The 23,859-nt window shown below is 39.8% G+C and overlaps 1 protein-coding gene across 1 annotated transcript; it reads left to right on the forward strand.

The window, feature by feature from the left end:
* pdcl (phosducin-like) lies at positions 1-23,343 on the forward strand. Its single transcript, XM_043720102.2, has 4 exons — positions 1-20; positions 17,320-17,517; positions 20,766-20,947; positions 21,372-23,343. Exons 2-4 carry the CDS (start codon positions 17,355-17,357, stop codon positions 21,918-21,920), a joined length of 894 nt encoding a protein of 297 aa, XP_043576037.1. The 5' UTR covers positions 1-20; positions 17,320-17,354; the 3' UTR covers positions 21,921-23,343.
* The last annotated feature ends 516 nt before the right edge of the window (positions 23,344-23,859 follow it).

Here is a 23,859-nt window from a genome sequence, read left to right on the forward strand (position 1 = left end):
CGGAGCGGACGCTGGAACTGGTAAGAGGCGGCGGTTAAAATGGGGCCTAGGGGGGAGGGAAGCACAGCGGCTAACGGGATAGTGGGGATTGCCTCGGCCCCTTGTCGACGGGGAGATTGTTTATTCTCTGAATTAAACCGCTGCTGTCTTTTTGTTTTGTGGGCTGGGCTGTTCCGGGCTGTTCCTCCTCGCGGGCCTGGTCCTGGTCCTGGTCCTGGAGCGGGGTTGGGGTTGAGTCCCCTCAGGCTCTGGGATGTTTGTTCATCGCTCCAAGGGGACATGCGGAAACAGCTTGTGTTTCAACTTGTTTTCTTTCCACACCTCCCCCGAGAGCCCGTGTTCATCCTCCCCCGCGTTTATTACTGTCGGAGGATGAAGCAGAGCCGATAATGAGGAGGGACATCTATTAGCACGCTGTGCAGTTGCCAGAAGCTTGGCTTTGTTTTGGTTTATGTGTGAATTCAGAGCATCTGGACATTCCTCATGTGAAATGATCACTGAGTCACTTTTGAGCGAAGTAAAGTTATTGACTTGCTAAAAATACAACTGTGGAGTCCTATAGCCATGATAGGCGGACATTGGGCCCATCTAATGCATGCTGACTCTGTATGAGAGTATAATCTGCCTGGTTCCTCTCTGTAACGCCATAGCCTTTTAAGTTTAAAAGCAAATTACTGCGGATGCTGTAATCTGAAACCAAAAGAGAAAATGCTGGAAAATTTCAGCAGGTCTGGCAGCATCTGTAAGGAGAGAAAAGAGCTGACGCTTCGAGTCTAACTGACCCTTTGTCAAAGCTTTGATTAAAGGGCCAGTTAGACTTGAAACGTCAGCTCTTTTCTCTCCTTACAGATGCTGCCAGACCTGCTGAGATTTTCCAGCATTTTCACCTTTTAAGTTTATTCCCATTAGTCCCAACATAATTTCCTTTTAGAATTGTTGATGTTGCTTCTACCATTTTGTGGAGACAGTATTTATTTGTTTGGGGGGGGGGAATGTTTTTCTTCCCAAAACAATCCTCAAGTTCTGCCATCACCCATCTTCACTTATTGTCAAGCCACCTCCCTTCAACCCCAGCTGTCTCCCTATTCTCCTGTATTTCTGAATCAAGTCTTGAGTCAGTGGCCTCTTAGCTTATAGCAACATTGTGGAACTTTTCTCAAGTCTGCCTTGCCTAAATTAGGTATAACCTTTTGAACTACTATGAAGTATCCTTTCAATATCCGTTGGTCTGAGGAGAACAGCATCTATTAACTGTGTAATTCATGACTGGTGAAAAAGATTTAACTTTTATGTGATTTTAAATTAGATCCCTAATGATAGCCAACATTGTGTAGTCAAATAATAAAAAGAAAGTATAAAGGTGTAGAGAGAAATAGTAAGGGATATAAAGACAATAGCTCAGAGTTGATACTATTCACAACTCTAGGACATATTTACAGCTATCCAAATAAGTCAAAGCAATGATCTGAATTTTCTGAAACACCATCAACCTATCATTTGATCAGGTATACCCTAGAACTCTGCGGGAAGCTCAGGAAGTGATTGCTGGGTCCCCTTGCTGAGATATTTGTATCATCATTGAGTTTCTTTGAGGAAGTAACAAAGAGGATTGATGAGGGCAGATGAGTGGATGTGATCTGTATGGACTTTATTAAGGCATTTGACAAGAATCCTCATGGTAGAATGATTAGCAAGGTTGGATCTCATCGAATGCAGGCAGAACTAGCCATTTGTATACAGAACTGGCTCAAAGGTAGACAGGGGGTGGTGGTGAAGTGTTTCTTTACAGACTGGAGGCCTGTGATCAATGGAGTGCCACAAGGATTGGTGCTGGGCCCACTGCTTTTCTTTTATATAACTGAATTGAATGTGAACATAGGAGGTATAGCTAGTAAGTTTACAGATGAGATTAAGATACAGTATAAGATTATTAAAGGATTGGACACTCTGGAGGCAGGAAGCATGTTTCTGCTGATGGGTGAGTTCCGAACCAGAGGACACAGTTTAAAAATAAGGGATAGGCCACTTAGAACAGAGTTGAGGAGAAACTTCTTCACCCAGAGAGTGGTGGGTATATGGAATGCTCTGCCCCAGAAGGCTGTGGAGCCCAAGTCTTGGGATACTTTCAAGAAAGAGTTGGATAGAGCTCTTAAGGATAGTGGAATCAAGGGTTATGGGGATAAGGCAGGAACAGGATACTGATTGTGGATGGTGGTGCTGGCTCGAATGGCAGAATGGCCTACTCCTGCATCTATTGTCTAATGACAACAAAATTTGAGGTGTAGTGGACAGCGAAGAAGGTTACCTCAGAGTACAATGAGATCTTGGTCAAATGTGCCAATGGACGAAGGAGTAGCAGATGGAGTTTAATTTAGATAAATGTGAGGTGCTGTATTTTGGAAAAGCAAATCAGAGTAGGATTTATACATTTAGTGGTAAGGTCCTGGGGGATGTTGCAGAACAGAGAGGCCTTGGAGTGCAGGTTCATAGCTCCTTGAAAGTGGAGTTGCAACTACGCTTTCCTTTATTGGTCTGACCATTGATACAGGAGTTGGGAGGTCATGTTGCAGCTGTACAGGACATTGGTTAGGCCACTTTTGGAATGTTGCGTGCAATTCTGGTCTCCTTCCTATTGAAAGGATGTTATGAAACTTGAAAGGGTTCAAAAAAGATTTACAAGGATGTTGCCAGGGTTGGAGGATTTGATCTACAGGGAGAGGCTGAATAGGCTGCGGCTGTTTTCCCTGGAGTGTCGGAGGCTGAGGGGTGACTATAGAGGTTTATACAATCATGAGGGGCATATCTATGTTAAATAGACAAGGTATTTTCCCTGGGTTGTGGGAGTCAGACTAGAGGGCATAGGTTTAGGATGAGAGGTGAAAGATTTAAAAGGGACGTGAGGGGCAGCCTTTTCACACAAAGTGTGGTGCGTGTATGGAATGAGCTGCCGGAGGAAGTGGTGTAGGTTGATACAATTGCAACATTTAAAAGGTGCTAGGAGAGTATATGAATAAGAAGGGTTTAAAGGGTGCTGGCCAATGGGAGTGGATTAATTTAAGATATCTGGTTGGCATGGATGAATTGGACCGAAGAGTCTGTTTCCATGCTGTACACTTCCTCTATGACAGGTAGCATCTGGAAAGAGTGATCTTATTGTAAAATTTAAATCAAATTTTATTAGTGTAATGACTACACACTTTCTCAGGTTGCAAGATAGTATTTTGTTTTTGTAGCTTGTTTATCCAGCCAGCAGCTGACAACATAAAATCTTGCTGAAACTGGAATAAACCCTATCCAGCTGTTGTTCCCAGCATTTTTTTTAGCATATGGTGTGAAAGTACTGTATTGTGGGATCCAGCCACATTGTACAACATGAGAGCAAAGCTCAAATATATTCAGCTCTTCTTTTAATACTTCTGATAACTCTGGGTCAAACACTGGATTTATTTTTTGTATTGAATCCAAGCAAATGTGCAGCAAGATTGGATTTTATAATTAATCTTTGCATTCTGATTATTTATAAGAAGTGATCATGGCGACTCTGATTTTGTGATCTTGTAGTGTGGCGCTAGAAAAGCACAACTGGTCAGGTAGAATCAGAGGAGCAGGAGAGTCGACGTTTTGAGCATTAGCTCTTCAGGAATACCTGATGAAGAGCTTGTGCTCGAAAGGTCGACTCTCCTGCTTCTAGGATGCTGCCTGACTGGCTGTGCTTTTCCAGTGCTTTTTGACTCCGACCTCCAGCACCTGCAGTCCTCACTTTCTCCTACTGTAATCTTGTACTCTATTATAGCAAAACAATATTTTGAATGTTAAATTTTCATAATCTGGTCATTTATGCAGTGGTGGCAATCTTTCCCACCACTGCACCTTTTGCAGTGGTGGGAAAGATTAGATTGTTTAGATTAGATTCTCCACAGTGTGGAAACAGGCCCTTCGGCCCAACAAGTCCACACCGCCCCTCCGAAGAGCAACCCACGCAGACCCATTCCCCTACATTCAACCCTGACTAATGCACGCAACACTATGGATGATTTAGCTGAGCCAATTCACCTGACCTGCATATCTTTGGACTGTGGGAGGAAGCCGGAGCACCAGGAGGAAACCCACACAGACCCGGGGAGAATGTGCAAACTCCACACAGACAGGCGGGAATCGAACCCAGGAACCTGGTGCTGTGAGGAATCGAACCCAGGAACCACTGAGCCACCGTGCCGCCCCCAAAGGAAGATCTACCATATTCAATTTATAGTGAAATCTTTGAGGATCATGTTTGTCACCATGATTCCAGCTTAGGTGCCCTTCTTTGATACGAGATGAGGTTGGAATAGATTCCCTACACTGTGGAAACAGGCCCTTCAGCCCAACGAGTTCGCACCAACCCTCTGAAGAGTAACCCATCCAGACCCATTTCCCTCTGACTAATGCACTTAACACTATGGGCAATTTACCATGACCAATTCACCTAATCTGCACATCTTTGGAATGTGGGAGGAAACTCACGCTGACACGGGGAGAATGTGCAAACTCCACACACAGTCACCTGAGGCTGGAATCGAACCTGGGACTCTGGTGCTGTGAGGCAGCAGTGCTAGCCACTGAGCCACCGTGCCACTCCTGAGCCACCGTGCCACCCCTGAGCCACCGTGCCACCCCTAAACAGAAAGCTGAGATGTCTGTTGGCTCCACCAAAAACCAGTCCTTTGGCAACTGAATGCATTGAATGGCACGCTAGGAATGTTTGAAATAAACATTTACATAACTCAGCCTGTGCAGAATATTGCAGTTGGACTGTGACAATCTCTATCATTCTGAGCTGTTTAATTTATAGAATCTGTTCTTTTTAGACTAAACTTCCACTTTTCTGTAGTTTATGGTGTTTTAATTCAAATAATTTAACAACAAAACTTGTTTTCCCACACTCAGTGCTGACAAAGTAGGTACTGGTGTCAAGCTAGCTGCAAGTGGCAAGCATGGTGACTTGCCTTGATTGTAAAACCACAAGATGTCGGAGCAGAAATAGGTATTCGCTCGGTTGAGTTAACTCTGCCATTCTGTAAGATCATGGCTGATCTGATAATCCTCAACGCACTTTCCTGCCTTATCCACACAACTCTTAATTCCCTTCATGATTAGAAATCCATGTATCTCAGCCTTGCAGATACTTAATGACCCAGCCTCAATGTTAGAATTCCTCAGATTCAGTACTCTTGAGAGAAAAAAAACTTTCTCATCTTGGCCTTAAATGTGTGACCCCTTTTTCTGAGATGATGCTTTCTGGTATAGACTCTCCCACAATGGGAAACAATCTGTTCATATCACTCCTGTCAAGCCGCCTAAGATTCTTATGTTTCAATAAGGTCTCTTTTTCATCAAAATTCCAGTGAATGCAAGTCCAACCTACTCAACCTCTCTTCATAAGAAAATTCCTCCATACACAGGACCAACCTTTTCTGAACTGCCTCTGTTGCCAGTTTGTTTTCCCTTTCAATAAGGGAATCAGACTGTTCTCAGAATTCCAAGGTGTGGGTTGTCTGGTGTGTGCAGTTTTAGTAAAACCTCCCCATTTTATACTCCATTTTATTTGAAGTGAAGGCTAATATTCCATTTGACATCTTCATAACCTGCTTTAACTTTGCTGCTTTCTTTTTGTGTTTTGCTTATAATTGAATGGTTTGATTTATTCCATTTAAATGATTAGATTACATTACAGTGTGGAAACAGGCCCTTCGGCCCAACAAGTCCATACCGACCCGCCGAAGCGCACCCACCCAGACCCCTACATTTACCCCTTACTTAACACTATGGGCAATTTAGTATGGCCAATTCACCTATCCTGCACATATTTGGACTGTGAGAGGAAACCGGAGCACCCGGAGGAAACCTCACGCAGACACGGGGAGAACGTGCAAACTCCACACAGTCAGTCGCCTGAGGCGGGAATTGAACCCGGGTCTCCGGCGCTGTGAGGCAGCAGTGCTAACCACTGTGCCACCGTGCCGCCCACCTATTACAAAGGAGCATTGCACTGTAAATGGCATTAGTATGAAGTGTTATCCTCCAGGGAAACCTGCTTTGTTGATTAGTGAATGTGAAATTTTTTCTAAGTGTAAATCTAAAGTACTCTTATGTTGTTAGTTCTCAGAAATTGAATTGACATGCTTTAGATTGCCAAGGGCAAAACGGGAAATGTTTCCATATTGACTTTTTTCAGGTTGTATGAAAACTATATCTTCGACAATCCTCATCCTTTTTAAAAATTTGGATCACAAAAAAGGTATAGAACTTTAGATTTTTCTTCTCTAGGGCGGCAAGTTTTATGTTTTATAAATTTATTGAATGTTCATTAAAATCACTGAGATGGTGAAAGGTGGAAAGGAGTTCAAGACCTTTCTGACTAATGTAATTAAAGTAGCAGTACGTGTCTTTGAAATAAACAAGTAAATCATTAAGCTTTTTTGTCTTGATTACATTGAGAATAACATTCAACATGTCACAAGATTGCAAGACACATGGGATTTGGATGAATATCATCCAAACCCAGAGAGTGTTCCACACCCTCAACAACACTCCCAGAGAGATTGTGTTTTTTTTTAAAGTGTGTTCCTGTTATATTCTGCAATGAAGCATTTTCATTACTTAACCTTTACACATTTTTTTCTAGATTATTGGGATGTATATTTGCAACTGTATTCGTTCTTATTGAAATGATACAAGCTAAGGATTGTAATTGTGAGCTGAGAGGAAGGGAGTGTTTTAATTTTAAAAACTTACTTTCCCAGGCACTCTTGGACGTGCATCACCAATGGTCATGGGTTATAGTTTACATTCAAACCAAAATTGGACAAGTTGTCCCACACTAAAACCCTGCTAATTGTCAATGGTAGTGTCTCAACCTTTGACCCAGTCAGTCCACTTTCAAATCCACCTATACAAGATGTGTGTCTTTATACAGCTGAACAGGTTTATCAGGAATACCTAAACACACAATTTCTATATATTTATACTTATTCCCATCATTCTCTCTCTCTCTCTCTCTCTCACAGTTTGAGTATGAAGAGCAGGAGTTCATCTGAGAACAGAAGCAATCCTGTTGTCTCATTGGATTTCTTAGTTGGTTATGTTGTGTCACTGTTTTTATTGTTTTGAATATTCACAATTCCAAAAGAGGTCATTCAGTTACTGAAGTCCTCTGCCATTTTGTTTTTTTATCTTGCCCAGCTGTCAAAGGATATGGTTTAATATTTATCCACAATCTAATGAATATCCTGCCAAATTAAACTATAATCTCTATCCAAATGCATTTCATGCTGATGCATTTTGGAAGTATGATTATTATTTTGAATATGTTCACAGTTCCTGCTTTTTTTTTTGGTGAGTTGTGCTAATGCCCTTATGGGATTTAAAGAAAACATTTCAGGGACAGTGGGAAAGGAGACCAGACTGCTCCAAATTGCAGTCAGAAAATGAGCGTGCATATGATTCTACTCTGTATCCTACTGTACTTAAGATAAAATGTGTAATTCACATTTTCCTCCATTCCTAGTGACTTTCCTTGTCACTGCTACCTGATTAGTTTCCTATGCTGTTTATTGTTATTTGGTGACTTCACGGTTGCAAGCCATTTGTCTGAAGAGCTGCATTTCCCCACCCTCAACTTGGGCACTAATTTATTCATGACAAATCCATAGGATAATCAGTGCGCTGACAGGAATACTTCAGCCAAATTGTAACATTGTCCGATAATGGTAAAATCGCCAGTGTTTGCTTACAACTTCAATTTAACTCCATTTTTGTGTAAAGGTTGGTGCAACCTTTAATCCCAACACACAGTTGCATTTCTCAATGTATTCCAAAACAAATCCATTGGTTGTTTCATCCTGCATTCCTGTACTTTGTACATTTCACAGGCCTGCTTGCAGGCTAAATACCTTTTTTGGTAGAAAGAAATGAACTCGATGGCAGTGCTGGAAGAATGATTAAATTCAAGTTTGTCTTTCTTTTCTGTGTCCTACTTGGCTTTTCTTGCTGCATTGATATGCAGTAGGTCAATAAAGAAGGGTGCAAGATGATTCTGTCCATATTTCCACATTGCTGAAGTTCATTGTGTGCAGAACAGGGGGTTCTGCTGTGTACATTTTAGATGTGGAATTGATTACTCTAAGGATGGTTAGTGAAATTAATGGAAATTATTGTTCATAATTGCCTCCTGCCAACTTGCATAGCATTTGAGGTTTTTTATTTGAACTTTGTATGCCTTTTGGGACCAGAACATTAACACTGGTTTGTATCGGATTTATTCTATTATCTTTTTACATAGTTCACTTAATTGTCCTAACAAAAGTTTGCAGGTGTTTTGTGCAAAGGAAATGTTTTTCTTTAAAAAGCAAACATTTGTTTGCGGTTGTATTTAAGCATTTTCTGCTTGAAATTAAGTTCTAGCCCATTGACTTGCATCACATTATTCACGGATCAATCAACTGCATTTGTTACAGGTGTGCCTGCATCTGTATTTAAATATTTTCCATCAAAACAAAGCTGGAAACCTTTTATTTATAGGATGTGAACAGTCATGTTTTTGTCATTGGTATTCCAATTAGAGTCCTATAGATTTAAAAAAAAGTGATTAGCTAATGTCTCAAGTGATTGTTCAGTTGACTCCTAACCAAGTTGTTTTGTGACAGTTTTATCACATTCATATTTGCTTTGCTTCTGATTTCACTGAGCTACCACGTTAAGTGTGGTGTCAATTGAGGACAGGTATGCAGTGACTTTTATTGTTTTTTTGACCAGATACTAAACAAAAAATAATTTTAAAATGTTTGCAGTTTGCAGACTTGTTATTTGAAGGTTACTTTTTAAACTAGTGTTACACTGTTTATATTACATTATTAGGTACAAATTGGTTTGAAATTTGCCACACTTGCTGTATTTCATCCTGGGAAAGAGATCTGTAAATGCTTGTGTTTGGAAGGATTGCAGTGTTCATGTATGTTCATTTTGTGGTTGTATCATATTTATAGATATTATTCCTTCTGTTTGATAGCAGATTATGCTGTGATGCTTTTAAAACAAAATTATCGTATCTGTATAGTTTGAGTTCTGACTTTTAAAACTGGTAATTATTCAGATGGAGTAGGACTAGATACATTTCGATCACTTTTCTACTAGCGATAACTTTATATTCTAACATTTGTAATTTTCAGTCACGTTTTTTCATCTGTTTTGCCGATTTAATATCCTGGAAAGTGGCCAATTTGCAGATCTGTCTGCTGCCGACAGAGCAACAGTCGGAGTTAACACCTCTGTTAATAACTATGCTCAATTTGGGAAAAAAGTCATCACTTAGAAGTGCAAGTGCAGAAAAGATTGGAACAAAAATCAAACTACTTTCATTCCCATTCCAAGTGCCTAGATGGATATCATGCTTGTTTTACCATTGGTTTGCCTGAAAGTCAGCATTAGAGACTGGGAATCCCCTCACCTCAGCAGACATTTAAGGGATGTGCAATATTGTGAACTATACTACAGCTACAGAAAGGACTCTTATTGACTCAATTTTTCTTGGACTTTCTCACTATTCTAAAAAAATCTTTCAGTTTGCTTTGGCAAGCAATTAACTACTTTGAAAGGATAGTTGCTAGGAAATGTAGTAAGTTTGTTGCATGGCAAAGACCTACTAACAACAGTGAAATCAGTGACAAGCTCACTGAAAAGATAATGTTAGCTAGGCCAATTAAAGAGCTCTTTGCTTTTCATTACATACTACAAAAATATCTTCAAATATTCTATGTTAAAATATGTGTCTGACAGTGTGATGGTACTCGCTGAAGGTACTCGCTCAAGTCTCTGGTGTGAATTTAAACTTTCTGACACTGTTGCAAACATACTGAGCCAAGGCTGACAGAGGTCCAATTCAGTATCTGTTTTAAAGTCAATACTACATTTCCATTCTGCATTCTTATGCTTGTAACCTTGATGGAGGCTGCCCATGCTAATCCACCACATTGGGGGAAAACATCATAAGTACATGAAATAATTGTTTCATAATTCAGAGGTTCTATAGATGTTTGCCAATTTAATCCAGCAGTGGGGTTGTTGGGCTTCTGCCAATATGATATACACATTGAAAGTGCGTTCTTTTCAGCATGGAGGAGAGAGAGAGAAAAGGTACATGTTAGCTCTAGAAAAAGCTGGCTTTTGATTAGAGTACCAAGACCACAAAATTTGGATTATAAATGGGTCCATCTCGCAAATTAATATTGAGATATGCTAACAGCTCAAATCCTGTTAATCCATATGTGGAAGAGTATAGATCCAAATATGAAGAAAACCAAATCTATGCAGTTTGGTTCTTTATAAGATAAAGTGGAGGTTTTTAAGCATAGATCTGATTTTTCTTCCGAAAGAAAAGGAACACTCCCATAAATCTACATTTGGGAAAGAGTGGGAAGGCTTTTAACATGGAATTTCATTTTATGAATTTTTGCTACAAAACTGTGAACTTGTAATCCTAGATATAGTATTTATGAATCCTATATTCAGTTTAAACATTCAGTTTTTAATAGCCTTTTGAGTGTCTGAAACCACAAGTGACACTTCTATTGTAGAAGAGCTATGGCAGCTGTTCACTCTGTTCTAATGAGCTCTGCACATGTAATAGATGATCCGGGCCAAAGAACATTTATAAAATAGTTTTGAGGACAATTCAAAAAAAGATGTATAGATCATTACAATCCAAAGTGGTCCCAGATTCAGATCTGTCGGTGCCCATAACAAAAGCATAAGTGTCAACTGGTCGAAGGGACAAAACCTTGTTTGCATCTCATAACAGATCCCATGATGCTGCACCATTTATTCTCACCTAAGTGTTGTATCACTGCTTCTCTGAAAATTGTTGTGCGGCTTACATTGCGAAAATATGAACCTAAAATCAGACGTCTTTTCCATATGAGTGACTGTTTCGTGGGGATTGGGAAGACGAACAGTTGCTGATCATACTTCGCACAGAAATGGTTACTCTGCTAACCTGTGGGAGTGGTTTATCTAATTTGCATGCAGATTTGCATCTGTTTTCTTTCTTGAATTTGTTTCGAAGCTTATTTGCATACTGTGAAATGTAAAATCTACTGTGAAGCAACACAGTTTGACATTCGTAGAGTCATAGAGGTAAATAGCATGGAAACAGACCCTTCGGTCCAACTTATCCATGCTGACCATACATCCTAAATAAATCTAGTTCTATTTGCCTACATTTGCCCCATATCTCTCTAAACACACTCTTTTTTTTATATATCCAGCTAGATGCCTTTTAAATGTTGTAATTGTGGCAGCTCATTCCATTCAACCACCACCCTCTGCGTGAAAAGGTTGCCCTATTGGTCCCTTTTTAAATCTCCCCTCATTTTAAACCTATGCCCTCTAGTCTTGGACTCACCCACCTGTGGGTCTATTCACCCTATCCATGTTCCTTATGATTTTATAAACCTCTAGGTCACCTCTCAGCCTTCACTCCAGAGAAAAATTTGCCACCCTATTCAGCTTCACCCTATAGCACGAACCTTCCAACCCTGGCAATATCATTATAAAGCTTTTCTGAACCCTTTGAAATTTCACAAGATCCTTCCTACAGCAGGGAGACCAGTATTGCATGCAGTACTCCAAAAGTGGGCTAACCAATGTCTTGTACGGCTGCAGCGTGACCTCCCAATTCCTGTACTCAACACATTGTCCAATTAAGACAAGCATACCAAAACTTCACCTCCACTATCCTATCTACCTGCAACTACATTTTCAAGAATCTGTTAACCTGTACTCCAAAGTGTCTCTGTTCAGCAACACTGAGGACCTTCCTCTAAAATATAAGTCCTGCCCTGATTTGCCTTTCCAAAATGTAGCACCCCACATCTATCTAAATTAAACTCCATCTGCCACTTTTGGCCCATCTGATCAAGGTTCTGTTGCATTCAGGTAATCTTCTTTGCCCACTATACCTCCACTTTTGGTGTCATCTGCAATCTTACCAACCAAACCACCAATGTTCACATCCAAATCATCTATATACATTATGAAAAGAAGTGGGCCCAGCACCAATTTTCGTGGCACAGGCCAGTTCTGTATCCAACTGACCAGTTCCCCATGTATTCCATGTGATCTAACCTTGCTAGCCAGTCTACCATGAGGAGACTTGTTGGACACCTTACTGAAGTCCATATAGATCACATCCAATACTCTGCCCTCATCAATCCTCTTGTTACTTCTTCAAAAACCCAATCAAGTTAGTGAGACATGATTTCCCACACAAAGCCAGGTTGATTATCCCTAATCCAAGTACATGTAAATCTGTCCCCACCACTAATGTCAGGCTCACTGGTCTGTCATTCTCTGGCTTTTCCTTACCACTTTTCTTAAATAGTGGGGCCACATTAGCCAACCTCTAGTCTTCCACTTAAAACAAATCAAATCTTCTGTTTTCAATAAAATTGTTATTTGATATTTAAGAGGGGTAACGTGGTGAAGTTAAGAACAACTTAGAAATGGATCTCAAAATGGTTTTGAAAAAGCATTTTCGATTAGTTTCAGTGTGTAATCTTGTTTTAAATGACTGAAAAAGACTTTTTAAAATTGACACAATATATGTTCAAAACCTATTTAGATCATGCCTATTAATGAATTTTACCCAGAGAGAAGCTTAATTTCTATAGAGTTTCCATGAAGCCCTACAAAATCCTGCAATTATTAGAAATTTGCAATGGATTTATTCATCTGATGAGTACAGTGGTTTAGTGAGCAGAATTGTCTTATCATGGGAGGATCATTGCACTCGTTCAAAGAAACATGAAAAAATCAATTTTGGGTTGAAGGTAAGATGGATGTAATTTTTTTGTTTCCATTCATTTCATGGGATATGGGCATCACTGTCTGCCCAGCATTTATTGCCTGTCCCTAGTTGAATTGGAGAAGTGGTGGTGAGCTGTCTTCTTGAACCGCTGCAGTCCACCGCTGTGGGTTGACCCACAATGCCATTAGGGAGGGAATTCCAGGATTTTGACCCAGTGACAGTGAAGGAATGGTGATTATATTTCCAAGTCAAGATGGTGAGTGGCTTGAAGATGCAGATGTTCCCATATATCTTCTGGCCCTTATCCTTCCAGATGGAAGTGGTTGTGGGTTTGAAAGGTGCTGTCTGACAATCTTTGAATTTTTGCAGTGCACCTTGCAGATAGTACACACTGCAACTGAGCATTGGTGGTGGAGGGAGTGGACGCAATGTCAGTCAAGCAGGCTGCTTTGTCCTTGGTGGTGCCAAGCTTCTTGAGTGTTTGAACTGCACTCATTGAGGCAAGTGGGAGGTATTCCATTACACTCCTGACTTGTGCCTTGTAATTTATGGATAGGCTTTGGGGAGTCAGGAAGGGAGTTACTCATCGCAGTATTCCTAGCCTCTGACCTGCATTTATGTGATGAGTCCAGCTGAGTTTCTGATCAATGATAACTCCCAGGATGTTGATAGTGGGGGATTCAGTGATGGCAATAGCATTGAATGTCAAGGGATGGTGGTTAGAATGTCTCCTATTGGTAATGCTCATAGCCTGGCATTTGTGGTGCGAATGTTACTTTTCAGCCCAAGCCTGGATATTGTCTAAATTTTGTTGCATTTGGACACAACTGCTTCAGTTTGAAGACTTTCAAATGGTGCTAAACATTGTGTAATCTCCACTCTGACCTTATGATGGAGAGATGGTCTTTCTTTGTGCAGGGTATTCAGATCCCGAACAAATTGTTTTGAAAGAAACCAGTAGAGCTGAGTAGAAGCTTTTTTTTCCCTGTGGCAGCTTACTTAAGTAGGCCCACTGCATATCGTGTGAACAACCAAGTGGTAGGAATCCTGCCTGCAGTTTGCATTTTGATTTGTGTAGTGTTGCGTCAAGTGTTTTGAGGTGACCTGCTTGTCGGATGTATAATGCTTCAATTTTAAAATATTTTGTGACAAAGAGAAAGGAATGATCTGGACTGGCATTAGTCAGGTGATGTCAATTTTTGTGTGTTTTGATAAGACCTGTTTTTCATATGAGAGCAGGGTAGGGAAATAAGTCCACAACTTGATGGAATTTTAATTGCTGTCATTATATAGCTTTAGCTCAGTGTTTTTGGTAGGTAGGTTTGTCACTTCCTTTGAGACTGTTTCAGAAACATAACAAGCAAATATAAAATTTGATTGTATAGCAAGTCTTCTGATCATCACAGTTTCATAAAACCACGCCCCTTAAATGCCTGGCCGATGTATAGTTACCCACTTGCAATCTATAGCAAGCACTTGTTTGCTTGCTGAAGAACAGATGTTGTATTTGAAACACTTCCTGTTGTTTAGCTGTACACATTAGTGTGCTATACCACCATTTTTACAAGGATTTTGCCAGGACCAGAAAATTTTAGCTATGAAGAAAAATTGGATCAGCTGTATTTGTTTTTATTGGAACAGAGTGTAAGGGGTGAGTTAACTGAGGTGCATAAAATTATAAGGAACCTAAATAAGGGCAACCTTATTACCAGGAGTCGAGAAACAGATTTAAAGTAATTGGTGGAATAGAAATGAAGGTACATTTTCTTTCAGGGAATACAAAGCACCTGGAGCAAAAAGAAGGTCTTGTGACACAGGGGTAGCATCCCTGCCTTTGAGCCTCAAGAACTCCGGATTCAAGTCTCACTCCAAAGACATCATAGCCATGGAAGGTGTGTTCATAAGTGGTTGAATAGGTTGAATATCAACTTGTAAGTCCTTCCAATATGTAAGGAGAAAGTGAGGACCGCAGATGCTGGAGATCAGTGTCAAGAGTGTGGTGCTGGAAAAGCACAGCAGGTCAGGCAACATCCGAGGAGCAGGAGACTCAATGTTTCGGGCATAAGCCCTTCATTAGGAATAAGGGAGCATCTGTGGTCCTCACTTTCTCTTAGTTGATTTCAAACTTACTCCGAAGCCTCTGCCAAGGATGCCTACCTTGACGAAGTTCTCCTTCTGATGACGGACTTTTGCCTGGAACATCAATTCTCCTGCTCTAGGATAATGCCTGACCTGTTGTGCTTTTCCAGTACCATGCTCTCGACTCCTTCCAGTCCGTGCCAACGATAGGCTTTGAGACTGGTGATTTCTAGTCACCTGTGTGATGGCAAGAAATTGGTATCTGCTATAAATATCCAAACAGTGTGAAGATAAAAGTTTCATTCCCACAGAAACTTCAGACTTCTGGTCGGCTGAATGGCTGGATAGCTGGTGGTGACGATATTCTTGCCAACTGTATGTGATTCAATCCTTATTTTTTTTAGATTAGATTAGATTACTTAGATTAGATTAGATTACTTACAGTGTGGAAACAGGCCCTTCGGCCCAACAAGTCCACACCGACCCGCCGAAGCGCAACCCACCCATACCCCTACATTTACCCCAACACTACGGGCAATTTAGCATGGCCAATTCACCTGACCCGCACATTTTTTGGATTGTGGGAGGAAACCGGAGCACCCGGAGGAAACCCACGCAGACACGGGGAGAACGTGCAAACTCCACACAGTCAGTCGCCTGAGTCGGGAATTGAACCCGGGTCTCTGGCACTGTGAGGCAGCAGTGCTAACCACTGTGCCACCGTGCCGGTGTTGTATTGGACTCGGGACCTGCTCCTTATCCTGTCTGTGGTTGAGTTTGCAGCATGGTGGGTTAGATTCTCATCTAAAATACATTTAAAAAGTATTTGCATTTCTACGAGAGGAGCAGGGTGGCACGGTGGCTCAGTGGTTAGCACTGCTGCCTCACAGCACCAGGGTCCAAAGTTCGATTCCAGCCTCGAGCAACTGTCTGTGTGGAGTTTGTACATTCTTCCTGTGTCTGCGTGGGTTTCCTCCGGGTGCACTGGTTTCCTCCCACAGTCACAGAAGATGTGCAGGTAAGGTGAATTGGCCACGCTAAAAAATTGCCCATAGTGTTAGGTGCATTAGTCAGAGGGAAGTGGGTCTGGTTGGGTTACTCTTCGGAGGGTCAGTGTGGACTGGTTGGGCCGAAGGGCCTGTTTCCACACTGTAGGGAATCTAATCTAATCTTAAAAAAGAAAAAGCAGTAACCTGCAGGAAATTAAATGTGATACCGTGGGGATAGCAAATGCATTCTGTATCATTATTTTTTCTTTACATTCTTATAGATTCATAAAAATAAGAGCAAGAGTAGGCTATTCAGCGTTTTGAGCCTGCTCTGCCAGTCGCCATTCGATTTTGATCATGGCTGATCCTCTATCTTAATGCAATATTTCTGTTTTCTCTCCATACCCGTTATTTTTAGAATTAAAAAAAGAACTATTTCTTGAATATATGATGTCTTGGCTTTCACAGTCACCTTTGGCAGAGAATTCCACAGGTTCACTGTCCTTTGAGTACAAGAAGTTTCCCTCATCTCTGTTCGAAATGGTCTACCCTTTACCTTACAAAGTGTCCCCTCGTTCTAGATTTCCCCCGTCAACAAGGGAAAATATTCTCCCCTGTATCCAGCCTGTCCAGTACTGTTAGAATTTTATGCATTTCAGTGAGAACGCATGCACACGCACGCGCACAGTTGAAGTCCTCTCTCCTCACGGGATAGTTCTACTGTCTGGGAACTCCCTTTCAGATGCTGGAAATTTTGACCCAGTAACAGTGAAGGAACAACCAAATATATTTTTAGTACTTTGAGTACTTGGAAAATTCAGTGACTAGATTTTCAACTAGGGTTGAAAAAACACTTCTGAAATTATTTTGATTCATAACTGAGCTTTTACAGTGATATTTCAAGAGTAGATGTATAAACTTGGTTTCAAAATAACTTTGTTATATTGCAGTAATACTCCTAAGACAAATCTGAAATATGGAAAATGAACAAAAGTGTCATTGTTTTAACTTTTTCACTAATAAAAATCACCAAAATTTAATAGTAATTTTCGATATTTTCTTTGGAGGATTCAACTGAATGCAGTAAATTACTTTAATCAGTACTTCAAAATAATGAACACAGAAAATCTCACTTTCCCACGTGAAAATATTATTCTGTTCATTTCTAATGTAAAATGTTGCTGCTAACATCAACCACTTTCTAACTTGACAAAGTTGAACTGTTGCATTTAGTAAACTGAGATTGATATGAATACAAGTGTAGTACAATATTGCAATTCAATTATTAAATGTTGTTTTAATGTTGAAACAAGCTGTTGAGCAATCTAGAAGGCGTTAGAAAAGTGTTTTATTTTAAGCAGACTTTTATCTAAGTAATATAATGGTTTCATTTCTGCTCTTCTCTTCTAGTTAGTTTTTGACTTTGGTCCAAATCACGGGTTGCAATGACTACTTTGGACGATAAAATCCTTGGAGAGAAGCTCCAGTACTATTATAGTAGCAGTGAGGATGAAGACAGCGACCGTGATGACACTAACCAAAAAACCATCAAGAATCCTGGGATTTCTGTGGGTGCAGAGGTCCGAGAGCGCAGTGCTATCAACACAGGTATTGAAGGAGGCATTTCACTGGAAAATCAAAAATGCTTGCTATCAAAATATTTAAGAATAGTAAGTTGAGGACCCATTTTCAAATCTATCAAATGTTTTTTTCCCTGTAGCAAAATTAAATTTCAAAAGGATGATACTAGGATTATTTTTAAAGTATTTAGTCATTGCCATTTCTTCAGTAGTTACTTAAAATAATAATAGGCTAAGATTTCCTCTCTTCAGTCATTGTGCATTTACTAAATGTATGATTTTGCACTCCGAGGAAATCTTTCACCACCTGTCTGCCAACCTAATTTGGTTTGATTTATTCTGTTTGGCCCTAAGTGTTGTATTGCTGAATTTAGCTTGTAGTTTTCTCCCCATCGTATTCGTGAGTAATGCAATAACAATTCCTCAAGGCAAAGGTATAAAACTGGCCAAAGAGTTATGGAGGCATTTCAAGCGTTGGCCTTAGAAGGCTGAAAGTGCAATGCTAGTCTGTGGAAGAAAGGCAGAAGAGATTGATGCAAAGAAAAATTCCCAAGTTGTGGGACAGGGGATGGCTTGCGAGTATAGTTGTAGTACTGGCTCAGGTTATAGAAAGGAGAAGGTTAACATATAGAGAGATTGAAATGGAAACGTTGAGACTGTGATCTCATGCAGGTTAGAAAAGGCAGAAATGCCAATTGAAGAGAATCTGGTATGGATGTAGGCAGTGGAGTGTTGGATGATTGGAAATTTAGTGATAGTGAAAAGTGGGAGAAAAGCATACAAATAATTAAACCAGATATTTCAAATCTAATTGAGGGTTTCAGTAACAGAAGGTCTGTGTATTTGGTGGAAGGTAAACAAAATTATATCATTGTAGACCAGGAAAGGCTTGGAGTCAAGACAGTGAACTGATGATTGAACGGAAGACAATGTTACAGATGGTGAGATCTTTCTCTGTCCAGGGCATGGATTTGTGTTGGATGACCGATTTGGTCTTGCTAATCATTTAATTGGGAGAACTTCCAAGGACAGATGCTGAAGAAGTAATCTTGACAGCAGAGAGGCATTAGAGGAGTTGAGAGATGTGTAGAGTTTGTAGGGAAACAGATGTTATCAGTTTGCAAGGGAAGCAGGATCCATACCTGGAAATAGTATTGCTTAGCAATCGGTTGTAGATGAGGGGGTGGTGTCTGGAGCCTTGGAGATAAAAATCGGAAACGAAGCAATTGATAAAGAAGTACTGACTATGATTGAAATTGGGACTGCATAAAGATCCCACAGAGTCGAACAACAGATGAGCATTGTTGGAGGAGGATGCTGTGGTAGGGGTGCCAAGAGGTACTAGACAGAATGACATCATGACATAGGTAGCATAAACAGAATGTCATTCCTGGCTTTTGCTACTGACAGAAGGTGAGGGGCAGGAACCTGACTGTGCGCATTCAACCAGCAATTCCCAAACCCCTTGAGCATTCTCAGTACGCTGTTTTATTCATATTTTTTCCTTCCATTCCTTCAGTCAGTATAATTGTCTCTGTGTTGACTTTCATGTTACAAATCTTTGAATGATTTGCTTTGCACTGGTTGCTGATCACTTTGCAGAAAGTGTAGGGCTAATTTGGAGAATTAGCGTTCTCTATAAGCTGGCCTCAGGGTGGCACGGTGGCTAAGTGGTTAGCACTGCTGCCTCACAGTGCCAGGGACCCAGTTATGTTTCCAGCATCGGGCAACTGTCTGTGTGGAGTTTGCACATTCTCCCCATGTCTACCTGGGTTTTCCCAGTCCAAAGATGTGCAGGCCAGGTGAATTGGCCATGCTAAATTGCCCATAGTGTTAGGTGCATTAGTCAGGGGGTAATGTAGGGTAGGGGACTGGGTCTGAGTGGGTTACTCTTCAAAATGTCAGTGTGGACTTGTTGGGCTGAAGGGCCTGTTTCCAGTCTGTAAGGAATCTAGTCTTAAAAAAATCTTTGTTAAATGGAGTGACATTCAGGTGGAATTGAACTGCATTCAGTGTGACTAAAGCAGCACCTCTGAAAGCTAGTGCTTCCAAACAAACTGTTGGAGACTATAACCTGGTGTTGTGTGATTTTTAACCTTATCCACTCCAGTCCAACATTGGCTTCTCAAAATCATAGCCTCTGTTGAGAAAGTGATCCACAACTTTTATTGTGAATATCTTCCTCGGTTTCATGGTACTGTTAAAAAGTGTCTGTTTAGTGCTCATACCTTTGCAGCACTGATCATTTATTGTTGATTTGGAATTTAATAAATGCAGTGTACCAACATAAACATATGTCCACCAAATCAAATTTTACGTTAATAAAAACATTGTATATGTGTTTTGATTAAATGTGGCATGTTTTCAGATTTGAGTGTTGCTGTGTACCTCAAATCTAAACTCGAACAAGAAATGAAATTATTGGATACCACTGTTATTCATTGTTTTCAATGAAGTGCAGTAGGCTGTTTATTTTGGAAAAAATATATATTTACAAATTAATAAAGTGGGCAGCTCAGTTATAGTCATAGAGTCATACAGCATGGAAACAGACCCTTCGGTCGAACCCTTCCATGCCGACCAGATATCCCAACCCAATCTAGTCCCACCTGCCAGCACCCGGCCCATATCCCTCAATCCTTCCTATTCATATACCCATCCAAATGCCTCTTAAATGTTGCAATTGTACCAGCCTCTGCCACTTCCTCTGGCGGCTCATTGCATGCATGTACCACCCTCTGTGAATTTGTAATGGGCATCAGTTAGGTGTTAAACTTGAAGTTAAAAATCACACAACGCCAGGTTCTAGTCCAACAGGTTTATTTGGAAGTACAAGCTTTCAGAGCGCTGCTCCTTCATCAGGTGGCTAGTGGGGCAGAATTTATGGTAAAAGCTCAAAGTGTCATACTACTGATGTCTTGAACAAACCTAGATTGCTGTTAAGTCTTTAATCACTTAGATTGGGTTGCAGGTTTCGAATGATTAATATGTAAACCCCCGAACCTCTTTCGAGTCACAGTCCCAAGGTAACTTAAGGTTTTATCAGTATTAAAAAAGGTAACATTTCAGCTCAAATAATGTATTAATGTTGTGAGATTAGAGTCTATCTGTATCCCAACCTTGAGTCAGACTAGAACCCAAATTTCCAAGGTAGGAATTTATAAAATGTCGCATGGACTGACTGCCTACAGATTGTTAGCTTTTTTTTGAACAAAATGGAATGTATCTGCAAATACAAATCTGCAAGTTGGATTATGTTGGTTGCTCTTTGTGCAGGACCTAAAGGAGTAATAAACGACTGGCGCCGTTTCAAACAGCTTGAAACAGAACAGCGTGTAGAGCAGCGTCGGGAGATGCGAAGACTCATCAAGAAACTCTCGATGAGTTGTAGGTCTCACCTGGATGAGGAGAAAGACCAGCAGAAGCAGCAAGTGCTCCAAGAGAAGATGAATGGAAAGGTTAATATTTGTGATGTGTAACTTCTCAACAAGGAATCAAGGCTACAGAAATACCATTGTATCAAACAGAATTGGATGAAAATTCAGAAGGGCTAATGTGTTCAAATTCTGGTAAAACAAAATACTAATTGCAAAATATCACTGTGTGGGAAATCTGATTAAAACAGGCTTTGCCGCAAATAATTATCTTTAATTTTAATTTTAACTTGACAAAAGTAAAATGCGTCCAATCACGAGATGCTTCTCAGCATCTTTGTTAGTTTCAAACTTGCTTGTCTATGAATTGTAAGTTATTAATTCTGAATGTCAGTGCTAGCATTGTTGGAAGCAGTTATAGCAACTGAAATTAGTAAGAAATATATATTGCAATCACTTAGCAGTGCAAGATCCTATGTTCAAAACTAAACTTTATGTTTTTGTATAGATGACAATGAAAGAGTGTAACATGCTACATGAAAAGGATGATGAGGCGTTCTTGGAGCAGTACAGGAAGCAACGAATGGAGGAGATGAGGGAACATCTGTACAGTGGCAAACGTTTTGAAGAGATCTATGAACTGGAGAGCTCACAGGCTTTCCTGGACACAATCGACAAAGAGGAAAAGAATACTCTCATAATGGTGCATATCTATGAAGATGACCATCCTGGATGTGAAGCTATGAACGGGTGTCTGCTCTGTCTGGCTGCAGAATATCCAGTTGTGAAATTCTGCAAAGTCCGCAGTTCTGTAATTGGAGCCAGTGCACGATTCACTGGTAATGCTTTACCTGCTTTGCTAGTCTACAAATGTGGAGATTTGATTGGCAACTTTGTGCGCATCACTGACCAACTTGGATATGACTTTTTTGCAGTGGATTTGGAGGCATTTTTGCGTGAGTATGGTGTACTGCCAGAAAAAGATGTGGTGTCACCCACATCTATTCAGAGTGCTTCAGTGTCTCGTAGTGATGATAGTGATCTGGACGTTGACTAACATCATGGTATCTTCCTTATGATTTAATAGTTCAGCACGGTCAGCATTGAGGCATAGTTTATTTGAGAGCAAATTAAAAACAAGTTACAGTTTTAGAAAAATGAACAGCCAGTACCTAATTTATTATGGGATCTAGCAAGTCATGGTATGGCATGTTTTTAATCTTTACATTAGTTCATTCTTAGCAAATATACATTAATCAGGCCAGCAATTTTTGTTTAGATTATTTTTCGCCTTTAACATATGGTCCTATAGCTGTATACTTCATAATTTTAACTTTTGTTAAAATAGCAGCCCCTGCTCCCACTGACATTAAAAATGTTACTGATAGCAGAACAACTTGAATCATTCCAATATGTTTATTGTAGAAAATATTTACTTCGGAGTGGTTCCAAAACGTAGTTGGAAATGTTCCTCGCAACAAAATTCTTAAGTCAAGCTATGCATTTGATGAAGCTATGCTAAACATACAGTTAGATTTGTACTAATGATTGCAAATAATGAAGATCTGACTGCATGCTTAGTTTTTGGATAACTAAATATATCTACTGCGATAGGTATACTGTAGCACTGTATATAATTTCCTTTATATTCTAAATGTTTCTCCAAATTTCATTTTTCTGGTAATTTTTCTAATTATAAAATCTTCTTTCCATCTAATTCTTCAGACTTTTAGTTCTTTGTGATTTGTACCAGAATCTGCAGCCACTTTTTCGAACATGTTTTTGGATAGCTATTTGGTAGATCCAGATTCCTGTTCATCACCTGTAATTCTAATTCTAAAGGCCAGCCCTGAGCAACTAAAGGGATAACATGATTTCCTTTTTACTTTGATTTTTATTTCTACCTCCTTGTTCCCTTTGCACTTATGTTTCCGAAGGCTTTCTTGCAATGCTCTAATTTGTAATGATTTATTTACTTTGTGAACTGCATATAGAAACCAGTAGTTTATATCCTTCCTAAAATTGAAAAACTGCAAGCATTATCTTCATTATATTTAATACAAATTTGTATTTAATGCAAAAATAGATGCATCTTAATTTATTTCTATTAGTTATGCTGTGAAGCATGATTGTTCATGTTAACTGTCATTATTTGCATGAAGTTTTAAGAAAGCACCAAAATTACAATAAATGTAGTGTTGGAGTGTTAAGGTGCTTCATTCTTGTTGTAACTACCAGATTTTATAGGCAATGTTGAAGGATTCTCGTTTTTGTGCTTAGCATTTACATTGTGAACATGTCACTGTACATCAGTTTAAAATGTCAAATTGATCGAAGTTATTGTGTAATGTTTTAACATTGCTGCAACTTTTGTAACATTGCTTCTTGTGTACTGTTTTTAGTAGTTCCATCTACAAAGGAAAATCAACATGCTCTTTCCATTGTCTGCTAATCTAATAAAAAAAAGTGATATCAGATAATTTGTTTGTTTGCTTGTTAATTTAGTATAATTTATATCACTTAATATGGTTAACTCTTAAATGTGGTTTTCAATCCTTTATTATTTGGTCAACTGCATTCGCTTGTTTTATTAAATGTCTTGTCCGTTGATCTGAAAAGTAGCGATGTTAATTCTTAGCCATTTTTTCTTTTTTTGCATTTTTGAGCACAGTTAACTTCATGGGGCTGCGATTCCATTGGCTCCTTGAATACCTTGTCCAGCTTCAGATTGAGAAGTGATGCTTGATAGTTCTTTAGCTGACCATCACTAAACACTGTCTGCCCAGAAAGTGTCCTAATCTCTAGAGTTTTTTGAGCACTCTAGAGATGGATTACTTTTTGTTCGATTGGTCCATATGTGAAAAGCAGTTAATACATGAGCTTAAGCTAGGATCTTCAAGTGTTATAAAGATTTAAAATTGCTATTTAGATAAGAGCTACATCTGCGATACTCCAATTAAAAATCTGGCTAGAGATAAAAGAATTGGTTAAAGATA

This window comes from Chiloscyllium plagiosum, unplaced genomic scaffold, assembly GCF_037043375.1.
Source record: "Chiloscyllium plagiosum isolate Xiang-an unplaced genomic scaffold, Cpla_swu_hap1 HiC_scaffold_21, whole genome shotgun sequence".
NCBI lineage: Eukaryota > Metazoa > Chordata > Chondrichthyes > Orectolobiformes > Hemiscylliidae > Chiloscyllium > Chiloscyllium plagiosum.